Source organism: Haliotis rufescens, unplaced genomic scaffold (assembly GCF_023055435.1).
Source record: "Haliotis rufescens isolate VD_foot unplaced genomic scaffold, xgHalRufe1.0.p SCAF_2, whole genome shotgun sequence".
Classification (NCBI taxonomy): domain Eukaryota; kingdom Metazoa; phylum Mollusca; class Gastropoda; order Lepetellida; family Haliotidae; genus Haliotis; species Haliotis rufescens.
Window position 1 is genome coordinate 15,615,175 of NW_025963890.1, and position 19,321 is coordinate 15,634,495.

Here is a 19,321-nt window from a genome sequence, read left to right on the forward strand (position 1 = left end):
AGAAGGCTCGTGTTTTAGGCAGCGAACCCTGTTGCAGTTTTTCTTGGGAGTACGGTTCATGTACATTATGGCAGGGTAGTTAGTGCGGTATGTTCAAATTTGGGAATCTATTAGGAAAAGGGGCGGACCAGCCAATATGGTCAAGTCAATATGAACCTTATTATAGGGCGCACCACAGTTATATGGTTACCGCGTCTTATCACAACTGTGCGTCACATCATTGAATTTTCACACATATGTATAATGTAAATATATACACATATATACACACTCGGCAGTGGAGAGATTATGCGAAGAGATATGAATGTCCATACAATCATCTTATCGAATACGTCATTAAACGATGACGTCACTATGATGATCCCAATTGCGTGGATCGATGCACATGATGTCAATCACTGGATTGTCTGGTCCAGACTCGATTACTTACAGGTCGCCGTCATATAGCTGGAATATTGCAAAGTGCGGCGTTAAATAACAAACAAACTTATTTGTAACAAATAACAAAATAACACACGGACCACGTTTGCATCTATAACAAGTAGTAAGCCAAATACGTAGATCCATGCACATGATGTCAATAACTGGATTATCTGGTCCAGACTTCATTATTTACAGGCCGCCGTCATATAGCTGGAATATTTCTGAGTGCGGCGTAAAACTACAAACAAACAAACAAACACATACAGTGAGCCACTACATAGGGCAGTGGGGTAGCTAGCCTAGGGGTTAAAGTGTTCGTATGTGTCGCCGAATGCCCGTGTTCGATTTCCAAAATTGGTACAATTCTGGCATAAAAAAGCCATGACATCGCTGGAATATTGCTTAAAAAAACGGCGTAAAACTATACTCACTCAATCGTTACATGTCGTCAACAGGAAGCTAAAGTGAGGATGTGAGGTGAGGTGAAATGGGGATTATTGCACTTATCTAGCGACGCGCATACACATGTGTGTGGCTGCTTGTACCAGTCGGGACTGATGTCGATTTTTAGTGCTAGCTCACTGAGATGCCATGCCGCAGTTTAACACGAATATCCCACTCTGACACAGTACACTGACTCCGAGCCGACAAGTCTTTGTTATAGCCCCTTAATGCCGAGCGCCGGTCAGGGTAACAACAAGTACCATCTTTTAACGTCTTTTGGTATGACGCGGCCGGGGATCGAACCCCGGACCTTCCGCTCTCCGGGCGGACGCTCTACCCCTAGACCACGGAGGCGATGGCTAAAGTGGGGATCGGATGGTATCAGACTTAGGGGAATATGTCACCACACCCTACGGCGTATGAGGTGATCATGCTATTAACCACTGGGTTTATTTACAAACCGCCGTGAAATAGCTGAAATATTCCGGCGGCGTAAAACAACAAACTCCCGTTGTGTTCACACAAAGAATGGTTCGAGATCAAACAACTTGTATCCTTCCTTCGTCTTGAGGGCTTTCCTGTCGTAGTCTTTGTTCACGGAGTTCAACACACAGTGTTTGGGAACACTCAGATCGTTCTTTCCGTCCGTCAACAAATATTCATAGTTGAATGATTTGCAGGACCCTGAACGAAGACATAAACGCGCGCAGGTCAGGGGCCGATCCACAATCACTTCCTCAATTTCGTAGCCCACAATCACCCAGTCCTCCAGGTCCTGGCCAGTGAATATGTCCTCCTTTATTTTTGTGTTGGACACTTTATCCATAATCTTTTTCAAACCCGCCACATGGTCCGGTGGGCATTCCCGCATCAGCTTCTCGACAGCGGCCACGTCTGTAAAACACATTAAGATGAATCCATAGCATCGTCAGTTGAACTTTGTGAAATATAAGTTAGTAAGGGAATAATGTTCTTAATTCTTAATGTTCTTACGAGCGCAGACTGCCTCGCCAATGTTATTTAATGCTCAAATCACTGGACCATTCTGGTCGCACCACATGGGCTACTCACATTAAGAATATTTTGTTTAAATTAGGTTTTGGATATGTATGGTTAGCACAAGATGTTGGCAATGTGAAGGTATTTATTCATTTTTTTAAGCAAAGATTATTTGATAACCTTCAACAATCATGGTGTAGTTCTATCAATAGTATATCTGATACCTTTTATTATAAACATTTTAAATGCCTGTTAAATGTAGAAAAATATCTTACACTCCCCATACCAGTACATCTGAGAATATGTATGACTCGTTTCAGATGTAGCAAGTTTAAACTTGCAATTGACTTGGGGAGATACACAAATGTCCCATACACTGAACGATTATGTAAATATTGTATAGAAAATGGTATATCTTTTATTGAAGATGAATTTCATGTTTTACTTGTATGTGAGCGTTATTCAGCCCTAAGAAATATGTATCTTAAACAGTATATCAAGTTTCAAACTGTAACATCTTTTACTGAAATTATTTCATCAGAAAACGTTGATGTTGTATATAACACATGTTTATATCTATATAAAGTCCAACGGCTAAGAGAAACTTAAATCGATTACTTCCTTGGCATGCGTAGTTCATGCAATCAACCATTGTCTGTATTATGGGCCTATGGCCTTCTTACTGAATAAACTGTCTGTCTGTCTGTCTGTCTAATGTCCTTAATCGTTTTCAGCCATATCAAGTATAGATGCATCTGTAAGGCTCGCATTTCACCGATCTGATTCTACGTCATCCATCGTGTCAGTGATCTCGCCGAGAAACAGTTCAGATTAGTTTATCCGGGTACTTATTGCTAGAAAAGAACACAGAATAATTAGTCTACTTCCTTCGTTCACACATTTGTATCTATTAAAAACTACAGCTTCATTCAATCACGCATTCTATAAAAGACCATCGTTACCCCTGCAAGGAGCCAGGCATCGTCTAGACTGGGTTTCGGATCCTCTGCACGTGTTGATGACGTCGCCGTCTGCGTTGACGCATTGACGTTGTCGAGTCCTCACACCGACACCGCACGTCACCGAACAGGCGCTCCACAGATCCCATTTGGTCCAGTGGCTTTTTCCTGTAACAGGGGAGTTTTGTGTGTGATATATATGTGAGTGAGTGAGTGTTTGTTGTTTAACACCGCACTCAGCAATATTCCAGCTAAATGACGGCGGTCTGTAAATAATCGAGTCTGGACCAGACAATCCAGTGATTGACGTGAGTGAGTGAGTGAAGAGGATGATTGTACGCAGCCTTTCGTACTATTCCAGCAATATCAGGACGGGGGGCACCAGAAATGGGCTTCACACATTGTACCAATGTGGGTAACGAACCCGGGCCTTCAACGTGATGAGCGAACACTTTAACCACTAGGCTACCCCGCAGCCCCAGACTAGAGTGAGCTGGGTTTGACGGGATTTTGTAGAGTTTGCAAACATACCACGTCGTGCCAGTTTAAAGGGGAGTTCATGTTGACCACAATGGCATATCTTAAATAAACACAGATATGGTGATGACACGTCCGGAATCATATTGAGGTCGAACCTCAGATTCGAACCAATGGTCAAAGACATATAACACTTGGCACCGAGATAAGTCTTCATCGACTTTATATACTGAATTCAGCAGAAGCAGATGAGGTGAAATGGGGTTTAACGTCGCGTCCAAGATTATTGCATATATATAGCGACGTGCGTGTGTGCGTTTGTCATCGTTTTGACTTATGACGTTTTTATAGTGCTAGCCCACTGAGATACCATGCTGCAGTTTAACATGAATACCCCACTCAGACACAGTATATTGCCTCCGAGCTTAGCAGTCCTGTGTGTTATTCTCGTAATGAAGCCGGGAATCGAACCCCGGACCTTCCTCTCTCCGGGCTTACGCTCTACCACTAGACCACGGAGACGGCCCGTGTCTCAGTTTGAGTTGAGTTAACCCCAATGTCTGAACCTTTTGTCAGAAAATTGGCACCACACACTGTACTACGTTTTCATTTTGTTGGAGTCGGAATATTTGTTTCGCTAACTGCATGTAGACATACAAACTTTAACTCCAAAAGGAAGTGTATATGTATTTTGTAATACCCTCGGCTAAATGTGAGGAATCCATATTGGAACATGACTATCACGTGACATAACACATCCTACCGGCAGAAGTGATCCTTACATAACGGTTCAAACAAAATGCTTCTGAACGCTTTTGTTTTAAAATCAAAGCCTACACATGTACCTAATTTCTGTTAAGTCCACAACAACCCGTCTTCACAGACAGCCGTCGTGTCATACGAACTTTATGCGGGGGTTCTGGCGTTACACGGTCTACTCATGAAAAATCACTACACCATTGTTGCCCGAGGTATTATGGATGTAACGGAATCAGCCGAGTGAATCCGAGTGCGTGATACAGCCAGATGAACGCACCTAAATCACTTAAACAGACAGACTCACAATATCTCACAAGACGTTCAAGTAGTTAATCAATTAGAATAATGGACCCCGACAATGGCCACCTGTTAAAAACGGAATCAAATTGTGGTATTCCCATATAGGAGGGCCCTTTTTCTAAACACGTGTAAACAATAAGTATGTTTGTTGAGCCGAGCAATACCTTAAGCTTACAAAAGGATATCGATGTTCAGTGTTTATCATCCATCACATCAGAGAGACTTCAGAATGTGTGTGAGAGGAGACACAACCGCAAGGCACTGATTGATGACATGGCTAGGACTTTTGTGTTAGACCGATAGCAACGATGACGTTTGTCAGTTTGATGTTACGGCCGACTATTAAATTTTCCTGGGAGTGGGGAGACCGGGATTTGTTCCAGAGACTGAGTGAGTAAAAGTGTTACAGTTATATCACAGTGTGTCTGGTTATTGTGGGATGAAAACCCGAAGTGAAGCAGGCATCAGCGAGTGAGTATGGTTTTACGCCGCTTTTAGCAATATTCGAGGAATATAGGCTTCACACATTCTACCCATGTGGGGAATCGAACCCGGGCCTTTGGCGTCACGAGCGAAGCTTTAACCAGCCGGCGACCCGACCGCCCGGATGCAGGCAACAGTGTGGTGCTTACAAATCTAGAAACATAATCGGGAATTATAAACATATCACCGTATTTCCCTATAGTTCCTAACAACCTGACCGCCTCCGTGGTCTAGTGGTAGAGCATCCGCCCGGAGAGCGAAAGGTCCGGAGTTCGCGTCATACCAAAAGACGTTGAAAGATGGTACTTGGTGTTACCCTGTCTGGCGCTCGGCATTAAGGGGCTAAAACAAGGACTGGTCGGCTCGGAGTCAGTATACTGTGTCTGAGTGGGGTATTCATGTTAAACTGCGGCATGGTATCTCAGTGAGCTAGCACTATAAATCGGCATCAGTCCGGTTTAGTACAAACAGCCACACACACACACACACATGCACGTCGCTATATAAGTGCAATAATCTTGGACGCGACGTTAAACCCTATTTTACCTCACCTCACCTCACCTCACCTCACCTCACCTCACCTCCTAACAACCTCGGGTAAACCTACTAACCATCTCATCTTCCAAACCTTGGTTTTGAAGCCGTTCTCTTTCAAACCTAGGTTTTGAAATGGGTCACTTCTAAACCTGATTTGAGTTTTACATTTCAATTGTAATACCTTGGTTTTACAATTAACGTTTTACTAACTTGCCTATTGATATGAACACACATGTGGTTGATGATCAGTTACTAGTCACAAGTTTTTTTGCATAAAAATTTCATGAACCTGCAACCACACATATGTTGCTAAGTTTTGTAACCCACTGTTTTCCCACTGAGCTCCCTGGGTATGTGACAGGTTGTTCAGGGGGTCCATGCTTTGCGTGTTTTTTTCTCTCGCACGCTTTGATCGAATTCCCTTTATACCGCGACACACTGTATTGTTTCACTATAAGGTATGTCGATGTTTTCTGGTATTTCTTGCATTTAGACGGTTCATAAGTCGGATAAAACACGCCTTTTTCGGGTTGGTTCAATATGTTAAACCTTGAGCTCGGGAAAAGCCCGACATTTTCAACCAAAACCTCGGAGGCGTGTATTATCCTGTTGCATCCTAATGTACTTCAAACCCACCATCATAGGTTTCTTGCGATTCCAAGGGACGCAACTCTGCACAGCGAAATTGCGGACGACTTGGACGTCCCCTATTACCAGAGACAATAATCTGTTCCGGCTTCCAGATATTCCTATGATTGTGGGTTCGAATCCCGGTTCGCCCCGATTATGTTTCTAGGTTTGTCAGCACCATGCCCGTGCTCGTGGGTTTCACCGAAATGGTAAGCGTCTGAGACCTGCATCACTTCGGGCTTTCCTCCCACATTAAGCTGACACGCCGTGATATAACTGGAATACTATTAAAAGCGGCGTTAAACCCATCTCACTCACTCACTAATACCTCGGGTTACACTGGAGGCTGGTTGTGCAGAAGACGGCGGTCTGTAAATAATCGAGTCTGGACCAGACAATCCAGTGATTGACATCAGCGTTGCTGAAGAATAAGTCTTCAGCAACCCATGCTTGCCGTAAAAGGAAACCATTTTTGTCGTAAGAGACGACTAACGGGATCGGGTGGTCAGGCTCGCTGCCTTGGTTGATACATGTCATCGTATCCCAATTGCGTGGATGGATGCTCATGGTGTCAATCACTGGATTATCGAAATTATCGACTATTAATTTATAGCGGAAATGACAGCTGAGTGAGTATGGTTTTACGCCGCTTTTAGTAATATTCCAGCAATATCACGACGGGGGACACCAGTAATGGGCCTTCGGCGTGACGAGCGACCGCTTTAACCACTAGGCAACCCCACCGCCCCTTAATGACAGTTGATATACATGGCATTCGTATATACACATCTTTAGGTATAGCTGGCGTAATCTCTCACAGGGTCGTGGACATGACAAAGCATCATAAATGAGAGAGTGAGTGAGTTATTTCAGTTGTATCACGCAACTGTTGGATGTGAGAGCTAAGCCCGTACTGACGCTGGTTTAAGACTTGCGTCTCATTGGTGAAACCCACGGGTAAGGAGCTGACAAACCCCGAGCCATAATCAAACGAATCTGGGAGTCGAAACCGTGATCAGATTTCTGACGTCTCAGGGACGCAACTTAGACAAGCCAGCTTTTCCAAGATCGCAAAGGGGCGGTCGGTAGCCTAGTGGTTAAAGCGTTCGCTCGTCACGCCGAAGACCCGGGTTCGATTCCCGACAATGTGTGAAGCCCATTTCTGGTGTCCCCCGCCGTGATATTGCTGGAATATTGCTAAAAGCGGCGTAAAACCTCACTCACTCTCACTCACTCACTCACTCACTCACTCACTCACTCACTCACCCACCCACCCACCCACTCACCCACTCACTCACAGAACGCTAAAGACAACCTAACATGTCACACACTCTCTCCTCATATCACGATTATCAATCTATTATGGGTGATTTTTTATTTTATTTTTTTACTATATTGCGTTGTCATTTATTTTCAAAATTATGTTATGTCGATCACCCTTGTGCTGAGTGTTGCTTTCATAAGCAAATGTAAGTCAGGAAATTGTGTCTCACCTTTGCAGTTTTTCATATTGCAAGTCTTGGTTTGTGTTGTCTCCTGTTTGCACTCCAGTCCCCTACATGACCTTGACCTTGTGATCTTCCCCTTTCCGCAAGTGACGCTGCAATCTCCCCAAGGGCCCCACTGGCTCAACTCTGGATACAAAGGAAAGGTCATATAAAAAAGCATTGTTTGTTCATTTGTTTGTTACGCTGCAATAAAAGCTTCATCTCAGCTGAGTGGCTGATTTCGTTATAAGCAAGAGTGAGCAATATTCGACCTATATCACGACAGCCTGTAACTTATGGAGTCTAACAAATCAAAAGGACTCCAATCTTCCCATCGAGTCCAGACTGCAGTACAGTAACATTGGGTCACATAAGAATCGTCGATATTTCTCATAGCTACAGAAGTATTTTAACCAACACTAAATTAAAAGAAAGTGTTTTAAAACCGAACCTGGGCATGTGGTCTCCCCACATTCTTCGGTCTGTCGAGAAGTGCCGTCTTTACATTTTCTCCCTTCACATAAACTTGTCCTTGACCTTTCACCTCGTCCACAGGTCACACTGCATTCAGTCCATTCACTCCAGACTGCGAATAACAAAACATTATTGAAGGGCGTTATAAATGTCCGTTCTATGTCTTTTGCATGAAAAGTGTGGGCATAGAGTTATTTAATTCATGTTGAATGTTCGTTCAAGATCCAGGTGGGATTGGGAAATGAATTAAGCAACGAGGCAAATTATACCTGAAAATAGTGTCTTATTTATTGGTCTGTTAAGAACCGACATTGGTTCCAACATTTTATGTATTACGTAGGTTTGGATGATTACGTACACACAACATCAGTCGGATGTTTCGACCCTATATCCTGTTTTATAGGGGACAGTTTCTCACACGACACTAATAATACAACAGGCTGAGGGCGAATATGCCGAACTGATGACCTGACCTTCGAAGAGGAATCAGCTGTTGGCATCACGGTTTTGGTCTATTTCAAGTGATTTAGGGAGAACAGATGTAGCGTTAGATAATATTGAAGAACTCACTACGAGAACAAAAATCTGATGTAAGGTGCCATCGTTCCATACTTACTTATACAATCCGTGTTTTTGCAAGTGTTTGTTTCTGCTGATTCTCCTCTACATCCATTGACAACAGAACATGACCTTGACCTTGACCGAGTACCGGTGTCACATGTTTGACTACAAGGACTCCAATCTTCCCATCGAGTCCAGACTGAAGTACAGGGACCATGTTAACATTCGGTCACATAAGAATCATGGATATTTCTCATAGCTAAAGAAGTATTTCAACCAAAACAAACTCAAAAGAAAGTGTTTAAAAACCGAACCTGGGCATGTGTTCTCCCCACATTCTTCAGTCTGTCGAGAAGTGCCGTGTTTACATTTTTTCCCGTCACATGAACTTGTCCTTGACCTTTCACCTCGACCGCAGGTCACACTGCATTCAGTCCATTCACTCCAGACTGCGAATAACAAAATATTATTGAAGGGCGTTATAAATGTCCGTTTGGGGGCCCTGCATGGTATGGGTGATCGTAAAGTTACACAGACATTCTATGGAAGACGCAGATTGGAGTAGAGGATGATTTAAGTCAGCAAATATTATAATAGGATCTTATTCATACGTCTGTCAAGGACTGACCTTGGTTCCAACGTTTTGTTTGACACGCAGGTGGGATAATTCCTTTTATCTCACATGGGACGAATGATAACGGTATATCTTGTTTGACGAGCGACTAGTTTCTCACACAGCACTAATTATACAGGACATACTGCAGATCGAATATGCCTGGTCGTTGATCCTATTTTGACAGTGGAGCCAGGATAAGTGAGTTAACATTGGTTTAACGCCGGTTTGGAAAGTGGTTCAGTTCTATCGCGGCGTTATGTGTGTGTGTGTGTGTGTGTGTGTGTGTGTGTGTGTGTGTGTGTGTGTGTGTGTGTGTGTGTGTGTGTGTGAGGGGGGTAGGGGTAGGAGGGGATGGGGGGTGTGGAAGCATCAAGTGATGCAGGTCTTGTTTGGTGTAACACAAGAGTACAGTATGGTGCCGACAAACCTAGAAATATAAGTGGAGCTAGAGCTTGGCACCACGGTTTAGTCTACTGCAAGCGAAGACCTGGAGTTTTTCGGCCCTGAGTGAAAGAAAACCTATACATATGGGTTCGAACATAGTACATAGGTTCTTTGGATCACAGCACGGCAAAGGGCATGGGAAAGGTGAGAAACATGACACATTATATAAATCATTACAACCCACCTGTCGACACTATCCTATCTCAAGGCTCTCCCCGAGACGATAACACCTTTGCCACATTTCTGTGACCTTGACCTAAGATCAATACCGTTTGAGACGCTGCATGTATCCCACGAGTGATATTGATATTTCAAGTGATCATGAGAATAAAATGTAGCTTAGTGCAATATAGACGCAGTCACTTAGAGAACAAAGTCATATCAGCTGTTATAGTTCCTTACTTACTGAGACAATCCGTGCTTTTGCAACTGTTTGTTTCCGCTGATTCTCCTCTACATCCATTGATAACAGAACACGACCTTGACCTTGACCTCGTTCCAGTGTCACATGTTTGGCTGCAAGGACTCCAATCTTCCCATTGAGCCCAGACTACATCATAGAGGACAGTCTTAACATTGGGTTACATCAGAATCGTGGATATCACACAACTGCAGCACTATTTCAATCAAAACAAAATTAAAAGAAAGTGTTTTAAAACCGTACCTGGGCATGTGGTCTCCCCACATTCTTCGGTCTGTCGAGAAGTGCCGTGTTTGCATTTTTTCCCTTCACATGAACTTGTCCTTGACCTTTCACCTCGTCCACAGGTCACGCTGCATTCAGTCCATTCACTCCAGACTGAGCAGAACAAAGTATGAATAAAGGGCGTTATAAATGTCCATTTCTGTGACTGTTGGATAGAATGTGTGAAAACGTATTCAAGAAATCACTACAAGAAAAAAAATATGATATTAGCAGCCATCGTCCTGTACTTACTTATGCAATCCGAGTTTTTGCAATTGTTTGTTTCTGTTGATTCTCCTTTACATCCACTGACAACAGAACACGACCTTGTCCTTGACCTCGTACCGGTGTCACATGTTTGACTGCAAGGACTCCAATCTTCCCATCGAGTCCAGACTGCAGTACAGAGGACAATGTTAGCATTCGGTCACATAAGAATCGTGGAAATCTCTCATGGCTAAAGAAGTATTTTAATCAAAACAAAATTAAAATAAAGTGTTTAAAAACCGAACCTGGGCATGTGTTCTCCCCACATTCTTCGGTCTGTCGAGAAGTGCCGTGTTTGCATTTTTTCCCTTCACATGAACTTGTCCTTGACCTTTCACCTCGTCCACAGGTCACGCTGCATTCAGTCCATTCACTCCAGACTGAGCAGAACAAAGTATGAATAAAGGGCGTTATAAATGTCCATTTCTGTGACTGTTGGATGGAATGTGTGAAAACGTATTCAAGAAATCACTACAAGAACAAAATTATGATATTATCTGTCATCGTCCTGTACTTACTTATGCAATCCGAGTTTTTGCAATTGTTTGTTTCTGATGATTCTCCTTTACATCCGTTGACAACAGAACACGACCTTGACCTTGACCTCGTACCGGTGTCACATGTTTTGCTGCAAGGACCCCACTCTTCCCATCGAGTCCACACTGCATGATAGAGCACAATATCAACGTTGTCACACCAGTATTGTGGACGTTTCTCAAACCTCTTAATTAATTTAAAACTAAACTGAAAGAAAGAAATTGATTTTTATGCGAACCTGGGCATGTTGTCTCCCTACACTCTTCGGTCTGTCTAGAAATGCCGTGTTTACATGATTTTCCGTCAGAACATGAAATCGTCCTTGACCTTTCACCGAGACCACAGGTCACACTGCATTCTGTCCATTCACTCCAGACTGCGAATATAAAGGACGAGAATATATGACTTTGTTTACATGTCGTGATGGTTCATTGAAGATCTTCATACAGAATTCCCAACTGGTATCAGGTAGGATAAGAGGATGATTTAAGCAACAAACACCATACATTTACACAATCCAGATATTACACTAAACCAAACTCACTCACCCACTGACTAGATACCTAAACGCTACTTGGCTTCACTGACCAGGACAATCCTCCACTGAGCACTCCACGTTGTCCTCCGACGCCCCCACACATTCACTGGCGTCCCCCGAGTTGAGGCAGCTTCTCGTCCTCCTCTTCTGCCCCGCCCCACAGGTCTTGCTGCAGGTACCCCAGCCGCTCCACTCGCCCCACACAGCAGGCACTGTACACACCCACAACACAATATATATACTACTCAAAACACGTTAAAGAACCCACAATTGGAAGGCTGTGTGATGCAGTACCCACCGGCCGTAGCAGATTGAATATTGTCATGAAAAAAGGTGTTCCTTAACTTCTTTGAGTGGTATACATAGGGATGACATATCTCCACTGCCTATATCTAGATCAGGTAGTCAAAACTGTTTTATGAATAAACACTTCCAATGTACGTTGTTACACATAAAACAGATTTTTGTCTACTTGTCACATGTCAATTTCCAGGGAAGTATTAACATTCTAGTGGGCTGATAGGTGACAACAAACTATCAAATATTTCCACCGAGATCTAAGCGTTGACGAAACGTGCAGTTAAAAATTTGTCCTCTCGAAATCATGTCGAATTATCTGAACTTCGAAACAAGCAGACTGTCATATAACTTGTATGGTACTTGGTATTTCTGCACTGTACCCGTGATCGTTGGTTTCGTTGCTATATGTGGTACAGTAAACTTCGTTTATAACGAACACGCTTATAACGAACTGACGGATATGACGAACTTATTTTTTGTCCCGGCCACTTGTTGTTGCCACCTTTTACGACAATCATGGGTTGATGAAGACCAATTCTTACCCGGATTTACACAGGGGTTAAATGCACACTGTCCACATTAACGGGGGTTGCCTGTACTCACGTTGGCACTTGTTAGAGCACACCTCCGTCTTGGCGGCTTCCCCTACACACTCCCCTGAAGCATCAGAAGCACGGAGGCAGGTCCGGGTCCTGGTTCTAGATCCATCCCCACAAGACACTGAACAGTCTGTCCACTGACTCCAGCCAGACCATCGCGCGACAGCTGGAACAGTGAACAAGGAGCGGGGCAGTTCAGAAACTTTCAACTTTCTTGCAGCTTTTAGTAAATGGTATTATTTAAACGAGTGTTGGACCAGATTCGTGTCGTTTATTGACACGGGTCCCAGTCGTCTCAGGCGCCGCGATTCGTCGGCAGAGTTGCGTCCCTTGGACACGCCAGAAAACTATGATTGTGGGTTCGAATCCCGGTTCGCCCCAATTATGTTTCTAGGTTTGTCAGCACCATACCTGCTTCACTTCTGGCTTTCCTCCCACATTAAGCTGACACGCCGTGATATAACTGGAATACTGTTAAAAGCGGCGTTAAACCGCGGCCGGGGATCGTACCCCAAACCTTCCGCTCTCCGGGCTCTACCACTAGGCCACGGCTTTTAGCAGAGATTTCTATTGAACATGGAAAGGGTTTTGTGCTTCTATTTAGATTATATATTTACGTAAAGCATAAAAACAAAGTACTTCAAGGACTATCGATGTATCCAACAAACAGGACGTGGATGTCAATGAACTTATATCCTGGGTTCCTGATTCGGAAAAAGTCAAATGTATAATCACTTCAATCAGAGTCCATATATCGATTTATCGATATGGGGTCTCTAGTCCAATACTCACACAGTTGTATCTCGCAGACAAAAGGTAACGATTCTGTGCAGTCCCTCAAATCCCAACTCTTGCTGTTGCCTTTGCTGCCGCTGGACCTGAGCGCCACGCAGTGTCCGGATCCAGAGGCTTCGTTCAGCATCTTCTTCCAGTTGGACTTTGTGACGTCACTTCCGTCTGCATACCGGAAGACGCGGTCCTCATCCTGATTGTGCACACCCATCCAGAAATGCGGTACTGAATCTCTGAGTGGACACGGAATAGCCATTTAATGCCAAGCCGCTGTGACAGAAGCATCACCTTATACAACTAAAGCCAGACCGTTAACACCATACGTCGGTCGTGGTCATTTTTTACCCACTTTCGTTTTAAGGGTTTATTATATGCCTTCCAGTGCGTTAAGTGACTGTTTTTTAATTCTCTTTAATAGGTAATTATACTTTTTTTTATCAAATCAGTTCCCAGACATGTTTAAAAACCGCCGGGCAAAAGTAACTGTAAATTTGAATATTGGACGCGAACAAAAAATAGTGAAAACAGTCGCTAAAACACTGCAAACTTAAGGTCCAAAACACAACCATGATACCGTCTCAAATATCGCCTGGAAGGTAATTTAAGGTACCGACGTTGACTACAATATCTGAAAAACTATGGGACCTACTCCAGTCAAAGTTGGTATGAGATTATTAAACAGTCATACATAACTGGATATTACATTTAAAGACAATCGGTGCATGAATAAAAAATCTGTCTATTTAGCTATCACTATATTTCATCAACAACCAGACCTATACATCACCATCGAATAACAATTTCTTTCTTGTTTCATTTTGGCCTCCTCCAAACATGGGTGCATACTTTCTTTTGTTCAGCGGCTTACTAAATTACCTTTTATCGTGATTTTGTGTTATGATTGTGTTATATACTCACCGTCTAAAGAAACGTGAACCATAGAAACATATAGAGATGTATGTATGTGAAGAAGTGATGTTTCCAATCTGCACCACTTAATGACAAAACTAACAATCAGTCAAGTGTTACCACAGTGTCTTTATTCTTATGGTGCACGATATTTCCAAACTTACACGTTAATCCTGCACAAGACAAATGGTGCATCTCGTGTCATGGATCTATGACGTCACATGTGATGCGTTCATGAGCGTCGATTCACACCACATACCAGTACGTTCGTTTGTGCATCGAACCAATCAAATATCTCTTGTTTATGGGCCCGTGAAGATCCGGGTAGAAAATGTCTTCATCAACCCAAGCTTGCAATATTCCAGCTTTATGACGGCGGTCTGTAAATAATCGAGTCCGGACCACACAATCCAGTGATTAATATCATGAGCATCGATCCACGAAATTGGGATACGATGACATGCATCAACCAAGTCAGCGAGCCTGAGTGAATGAGTTTGGTTTTAAGCCGCTTTTAGCAATATTCCAGCAATATCACGGCGGGGGACACCAGAAATGGGCTTCACACATTGTACCCACGTCGGGATTCGAACCCGGGTCTTCGGCGTGACGAGCGAACGCTTTAACCACTAGGCTACCCGACCGCCCCTCAGCGAGCCTGACCACCCGATCCCGTTAATCGTCTTTACGACAAGCATAGTCACCTCGTATGGCAAGCATGGGCTGCTGAAGACCTATTCTACCCCGGATCTTCACGGGTATATGCATTATTAAATAGTTTTATGAATAAAGTTTAAACGTTTTCGTCTTCTACTTACATATGTTTGGCAATTTCTTTGATCTTTTTGAAAACCTTGGCCACCTCGTCCTGTGACTTAAATATGAGCAGTGTTCCGCCTCGGGTCTCACAGTCCTTCTCGCCAGCGTTCCACGTCTTCGTCGTCGACAGATAATAGTAGCACGTCGAATCCAGCTGGGCCCAGTTGTTTCCGGGGCACACATCTACAGCATCAAATCACAGGTTTATAATGAAAACAACAAACCACTTTACATTAGGAAAACTTTAAAGACATCTCTGTTTAAAGCAGAGTCCGGGGAAAAGATGAGCGTGTACTGCCCAACCAGTGGTATCTTAACAAATGCATGCAAAGGCAAGTCAAGTGTTCACCTGAAATAACACGGGAACATTTGAAGCTAAAATAGGTTAATACACCAAATATCAATTTGGTAACTAATGCGTCTAACCTACCATTAAACTTTTGAAAACCTTAATGGCCTTGAACGTTGTATCTCTGATAGGCGACATGGGCGGCCAGTCGTCTAAGGCGCCGCAATTCGCTTTGCAAAGTTGCGTCCCTTGGGTACGCCAGAAATATGTGATCGTGAGTTCGAATCCCGGTTATCATGTTGTCAGCACCATACCCGTGCTCGTGGGTTTCACCAAAGTGGTAAACGTCTGATGCCTACATCACTTCGGGCTTTCCTCACACATTAAGCTGACACACCGCATTATAACTGGAGTACTGATCAAACATGGTCAAACCTCGTTTACCCTAAATCCCGACTTGAGGGACATTATCCAGAAAACGAGGTGAATGGGTTAGGTGGTTTTTCTGTAATATTGAACCTATTTTAGGCGTGTGAGCATAATATGGGAGGGGCGATGGTGTCTCCTAGTGGTTAAAGAGTTCGCTCGTCACGTCAAAGGCCCGGGTTCGATTCCCACATGGGTACAAAATGTGAAGCCCATTTCTGGTGTGAAAATGATTTAACGCCGCTTTTACCACATTCCATCAATATCACGGCAAGGGACACCAGAAATGGGCTGCCCACATTACTGAACGACAAGCCCACCGCCCAAAAATACAGTAATATGAAATAATCGGGTGTTCATTAACTTCTTTAATTTGTTTTAAGTAGTATACATAACTGCAGGGTTCTGGTTGTCGTTGATGAAGTTAAGTCGTGTCATCATTAAAAAATATTAATGTACCCGCAAACTTAGGTCTCGTCTAAGGCGCCGCGATTCGCTGTGCAGAGTTGCGTCCCTTGGGCACGCCAGAAACCTATGATTGTGGGTTCGAATCCCGGTTCGCCCCGATTATGTTTCTAGGTTTGTCAGCACCATACCCGTGCTCGTGGGTTTCACCGAAGTGGTAAACGTCTGAAACGTGCATCACCTCGGGCTTTCCTCCCACATTAAGCTGACACGCCATGATATAACTGGAACACTGTTAAAAGCGGCGTTAAACACAACTCACTCACTAGGTCCCGTTCTTGAAAACAAACATACACTTACGTTTTATGTCACATTTACAGCCCTACAACAGCTGTTCCGCTGTGATCATATAGTGGAACAGAGAGTCGTAGGATTCATTTAGAGTATTTCTGATACCAATATCAGTACACAATGGTTACAAGAACATCAGCCATGCTTTAAAGCGAAAATAGATATCTTTCATTTATTGCCATATCAGTGTTTGAACGTGATTGTGTAAAATATATCAAATCATTGATTAATCATCAGACTGAAACAATATTCTCCAAGGCGTGACGAATAATGGTTTCATTCCCTTGTCTGGATGTCAAATGTCTATCAGTCTGCAAGACAGACATAGGTCGTAAATGTCGTGCCATTAACAGTCGGATATGGTTTTACACAATATCAATGATCTGTCTTTACGAGTATATATCTTATCCACAGGTTGGTTGGTTTGTTTTTTGTTTAACGCCGCACTCAGCAATATGCAAGCTATATGACTGCGGTATGTAAATAATCGAGTCTGGACCAGACAATCCAGTGATTGACATCATGAGCATCGATCCGCGCAATTGGGATCGATGACATGCAGCCTGACCACCCGATCCCGTTAGTCGCCACTCACGACAAGCATAGTCGCCTTATACGTCAAGCATGGGTTGCTGAAGACCTATTCTACACCGGATCTTCACGGGTCTCCGATCAACAGGGTTCTCGCCAAGAGTCGTTACACTTAGTCAGACTAAGACCTTGAAACAAATATTTTCAAAACAGCCCACGCAAGTCTATTATAGTGGCCAAGTCTAGATTACTGCAGTATCAGGAACTTGCAGAGTCTCTGGGCTCCTTATTGTTATATTTTATTAAGATAATTTAACCCCAAAAAAATTCTGTAAGATATGTTCCTTTCAGAGACGAGATGTTAGTGTACGTGACACATGGTAACTTAACACTCTGTGTAAACTGATGGGGAAAATAATGCATTGCACACCCAAGTTTGATGGTGGATGAAAATGCCGTACGATAACACTGGCAATCATCAAAATATCCAAGCCTTCTTACCCGATCCATGTTACCCTGCCGGGCAAAAGCATATACATACATGCTTGATGGTGGTTACAAATGCAACAAACAAGTAATAGTTATTCGATCGCGGTGTAATTAATACGGGTTTCAAAATTGTGTTTCGTCAGAGACCATAAAATAGACCCTCTATTATATGGTCTCTGGTTTCGGGGACTGTTTTTCAGCATTGTGACGTTTTTATAACGTTTCTAATGTTTAGGCCAAATCTAATTTTCATGCGTATACTTTCTTTTACCCGGCAGTTTATATCGATAAAAATGTGAACGAGCGTTTCAGGTCTGTTACAGAGTGCCAGTTTAATGTTGGAGGAAAGCGGACGGGTATATATGGTGCTGAAAAAGCCAAGGATCATACTCGGATTGAGTCTGGGATTCAAAATATTGAAATTGAGATAACCAAGGATGGAACATCGGTTATCCTTCTGTCATGTACGGTTATCGGTTATCGTAAACACTGTAATCTTTGGACCGGAAAGGTCAAAGAAAATTTGATCAGTAAGATCGTCCCACGTGATAGACTCCAACGTGTTCTTTAAAACTTTGATTATTTTTGCAATGATTATTCTTGTTTTGAGGAGTTCTTGTTGCCTCATCGATCGTGTTTGTTAATTTAGGTTTCTATGGAAACATAAGTTTGGTTTTGTGGTGCTTATTATTACCGGAACCGAGTTTCTGTACAGAGCCCGGTTTCATTTTAGATAGAATATCCCGAAAACTCCTTTTTCGTTCTGAGTCTTATTTTTAATAATTGCATTTGTTTTAATATCAAATTAGGTCTCACCTGTTGTCTTCGTCTTTTTATGAGCGTCTCCTTCATAAATCCAAAAGGCAGAAGCCAGTACAAACAGAAAACACACACTTGGGAAACCCATGTTCCTTTAGCTTAAGGTATCCAGCCATTAACACTTCCCAACTTTCCTGAGTATAAGCGCACTCCCTTTCATCTTAAGAAAGAGTGACACAACCTCCACCATACCAACAGCCTTTGTCTTGGGAACAAATCAGCCCTGGCAACCATTTCAACGCAGTTTACAAAACCATTAAATGGCATCAATGGCAACAATGGTTCCCGGCCCCAGCAACCAATCAGCGCGGGTATTCTACCCGGTATTGGAACCGTCCAAGACCTGTCGATATCCCATGAAGCGGCGCGGAGGACGGTCGTGTTACAGTGCCTATATTGGACAAAAGCTGTGATTGAATTTCTCTGTATCTTCCTTTTCACTTGAAAGCATCGGAAGCGTACAGGCACATGCGTCCTGGTGGTTTTAATATAACGTCAACTCTTTCTTTCTAAACGTTAATGTTTCTTTGACTCGTGGATTATATTTTATACTCCGTATGTCCGACTGCTTCAAAATATTTTATGGGTCGATTCCTTTCGCCAACTTTGTTTTTTCAGGTCATCTGGGTTAGACATCTCTGTTGGAATAACAGTAGTTAAATCTGGAGATAATGCATGTGTATTTAACGCTATGGAAACCTCACGGTTCGCTGATGTGCGTTCACGCACCAGTTGTACCTGTTGTCGGAGAGTTAGTGGTGGAATAAAATATCCTGATTGTTCCTAACAGCTGGTAACATCCACTCATAAAATGCATTTATAACAAAAGTTAAAATACACTCTGTGGATGTTGTTTGTTAACGAACGAACTAAATAAGCACATTTACGATGATAGTGTTTTTATAAGAAATTATTCATGATGACTTTTCCGTGGCATTGATGGAATGGTATTAAGTGATAAGAGATTACTAA

At 43.0% G+C, this 19,321-nt stretch overlaps 1 protein-coding gene across 1 annotated transcript; it reads right to left on the bottom strand.

The window, feature by feature from the left end:
* Positions 1–1,117: 1,117 nt before the first annotated feature.
* On the bottom strand, positions 1,118–18,984 carry LOC124135596 (A disintegrin and metalloproteinase with thrombospondin motifs gon-1-like). The gene is made up of 17 exons (XM_048399679.1): positions 18,347–18,984; positions 15,039–15,222; positions 13,312–13,544; positions 12,524–12,685; positions 11,671–11,832; positions 11,321–11,458; positions 11,064–11,207; positions 10,791–10,925; positions 10,531–10,674; positions 10,258–10,392; positions 10,000–10,143; positions 8,848–8,982; positions 8,589–8,732; positions 7,950–8,084; positions 7,505–7,645; positions 2,829–2,993; positions 1,118–1,761 (listed from the first exon to the last, which is right to left on the bottom strand). The coding sequence occupies exons 1-17, from the start codon at positions 18,435–18,437 to the stop codon at positions 1,385–1,387; spliced, it is 2,769 nt and encodes a 922-aa protein (XP_048255636.1). The 5' UTR covers positions 18,438–18,984; the 3' UTR covers positions 1,118–1,384.
* Positions 18,985–19,321: the final 337 nt, after the last annotated feature.

Bases quoted from the DNA above. Each gene is read 5' to 3' on its own strand.
- LOC124135596 (XM_048399679.1), bottom strand. From the start codon at position 18,437: ATGGGTTTCCCAAGTGTGTGTTTTCTGTTTGTACTGGCTTCTGCCTTT. The intron at 10,926-11,063 runs GTAAGTACAGGA...TGTTCTGCTCAG, and splicing joins CAAAAACTCGGATTGCATAA to TCTGGAGTGAATGGACTGAA. The intron at 8,983-9,999 runs GTAAGTAAGGAA...TGTTATTCGCAG, and splicing joins CAAAAGCACGGATTGTCTCA to TCTGGAGTGAATGGACTGAA.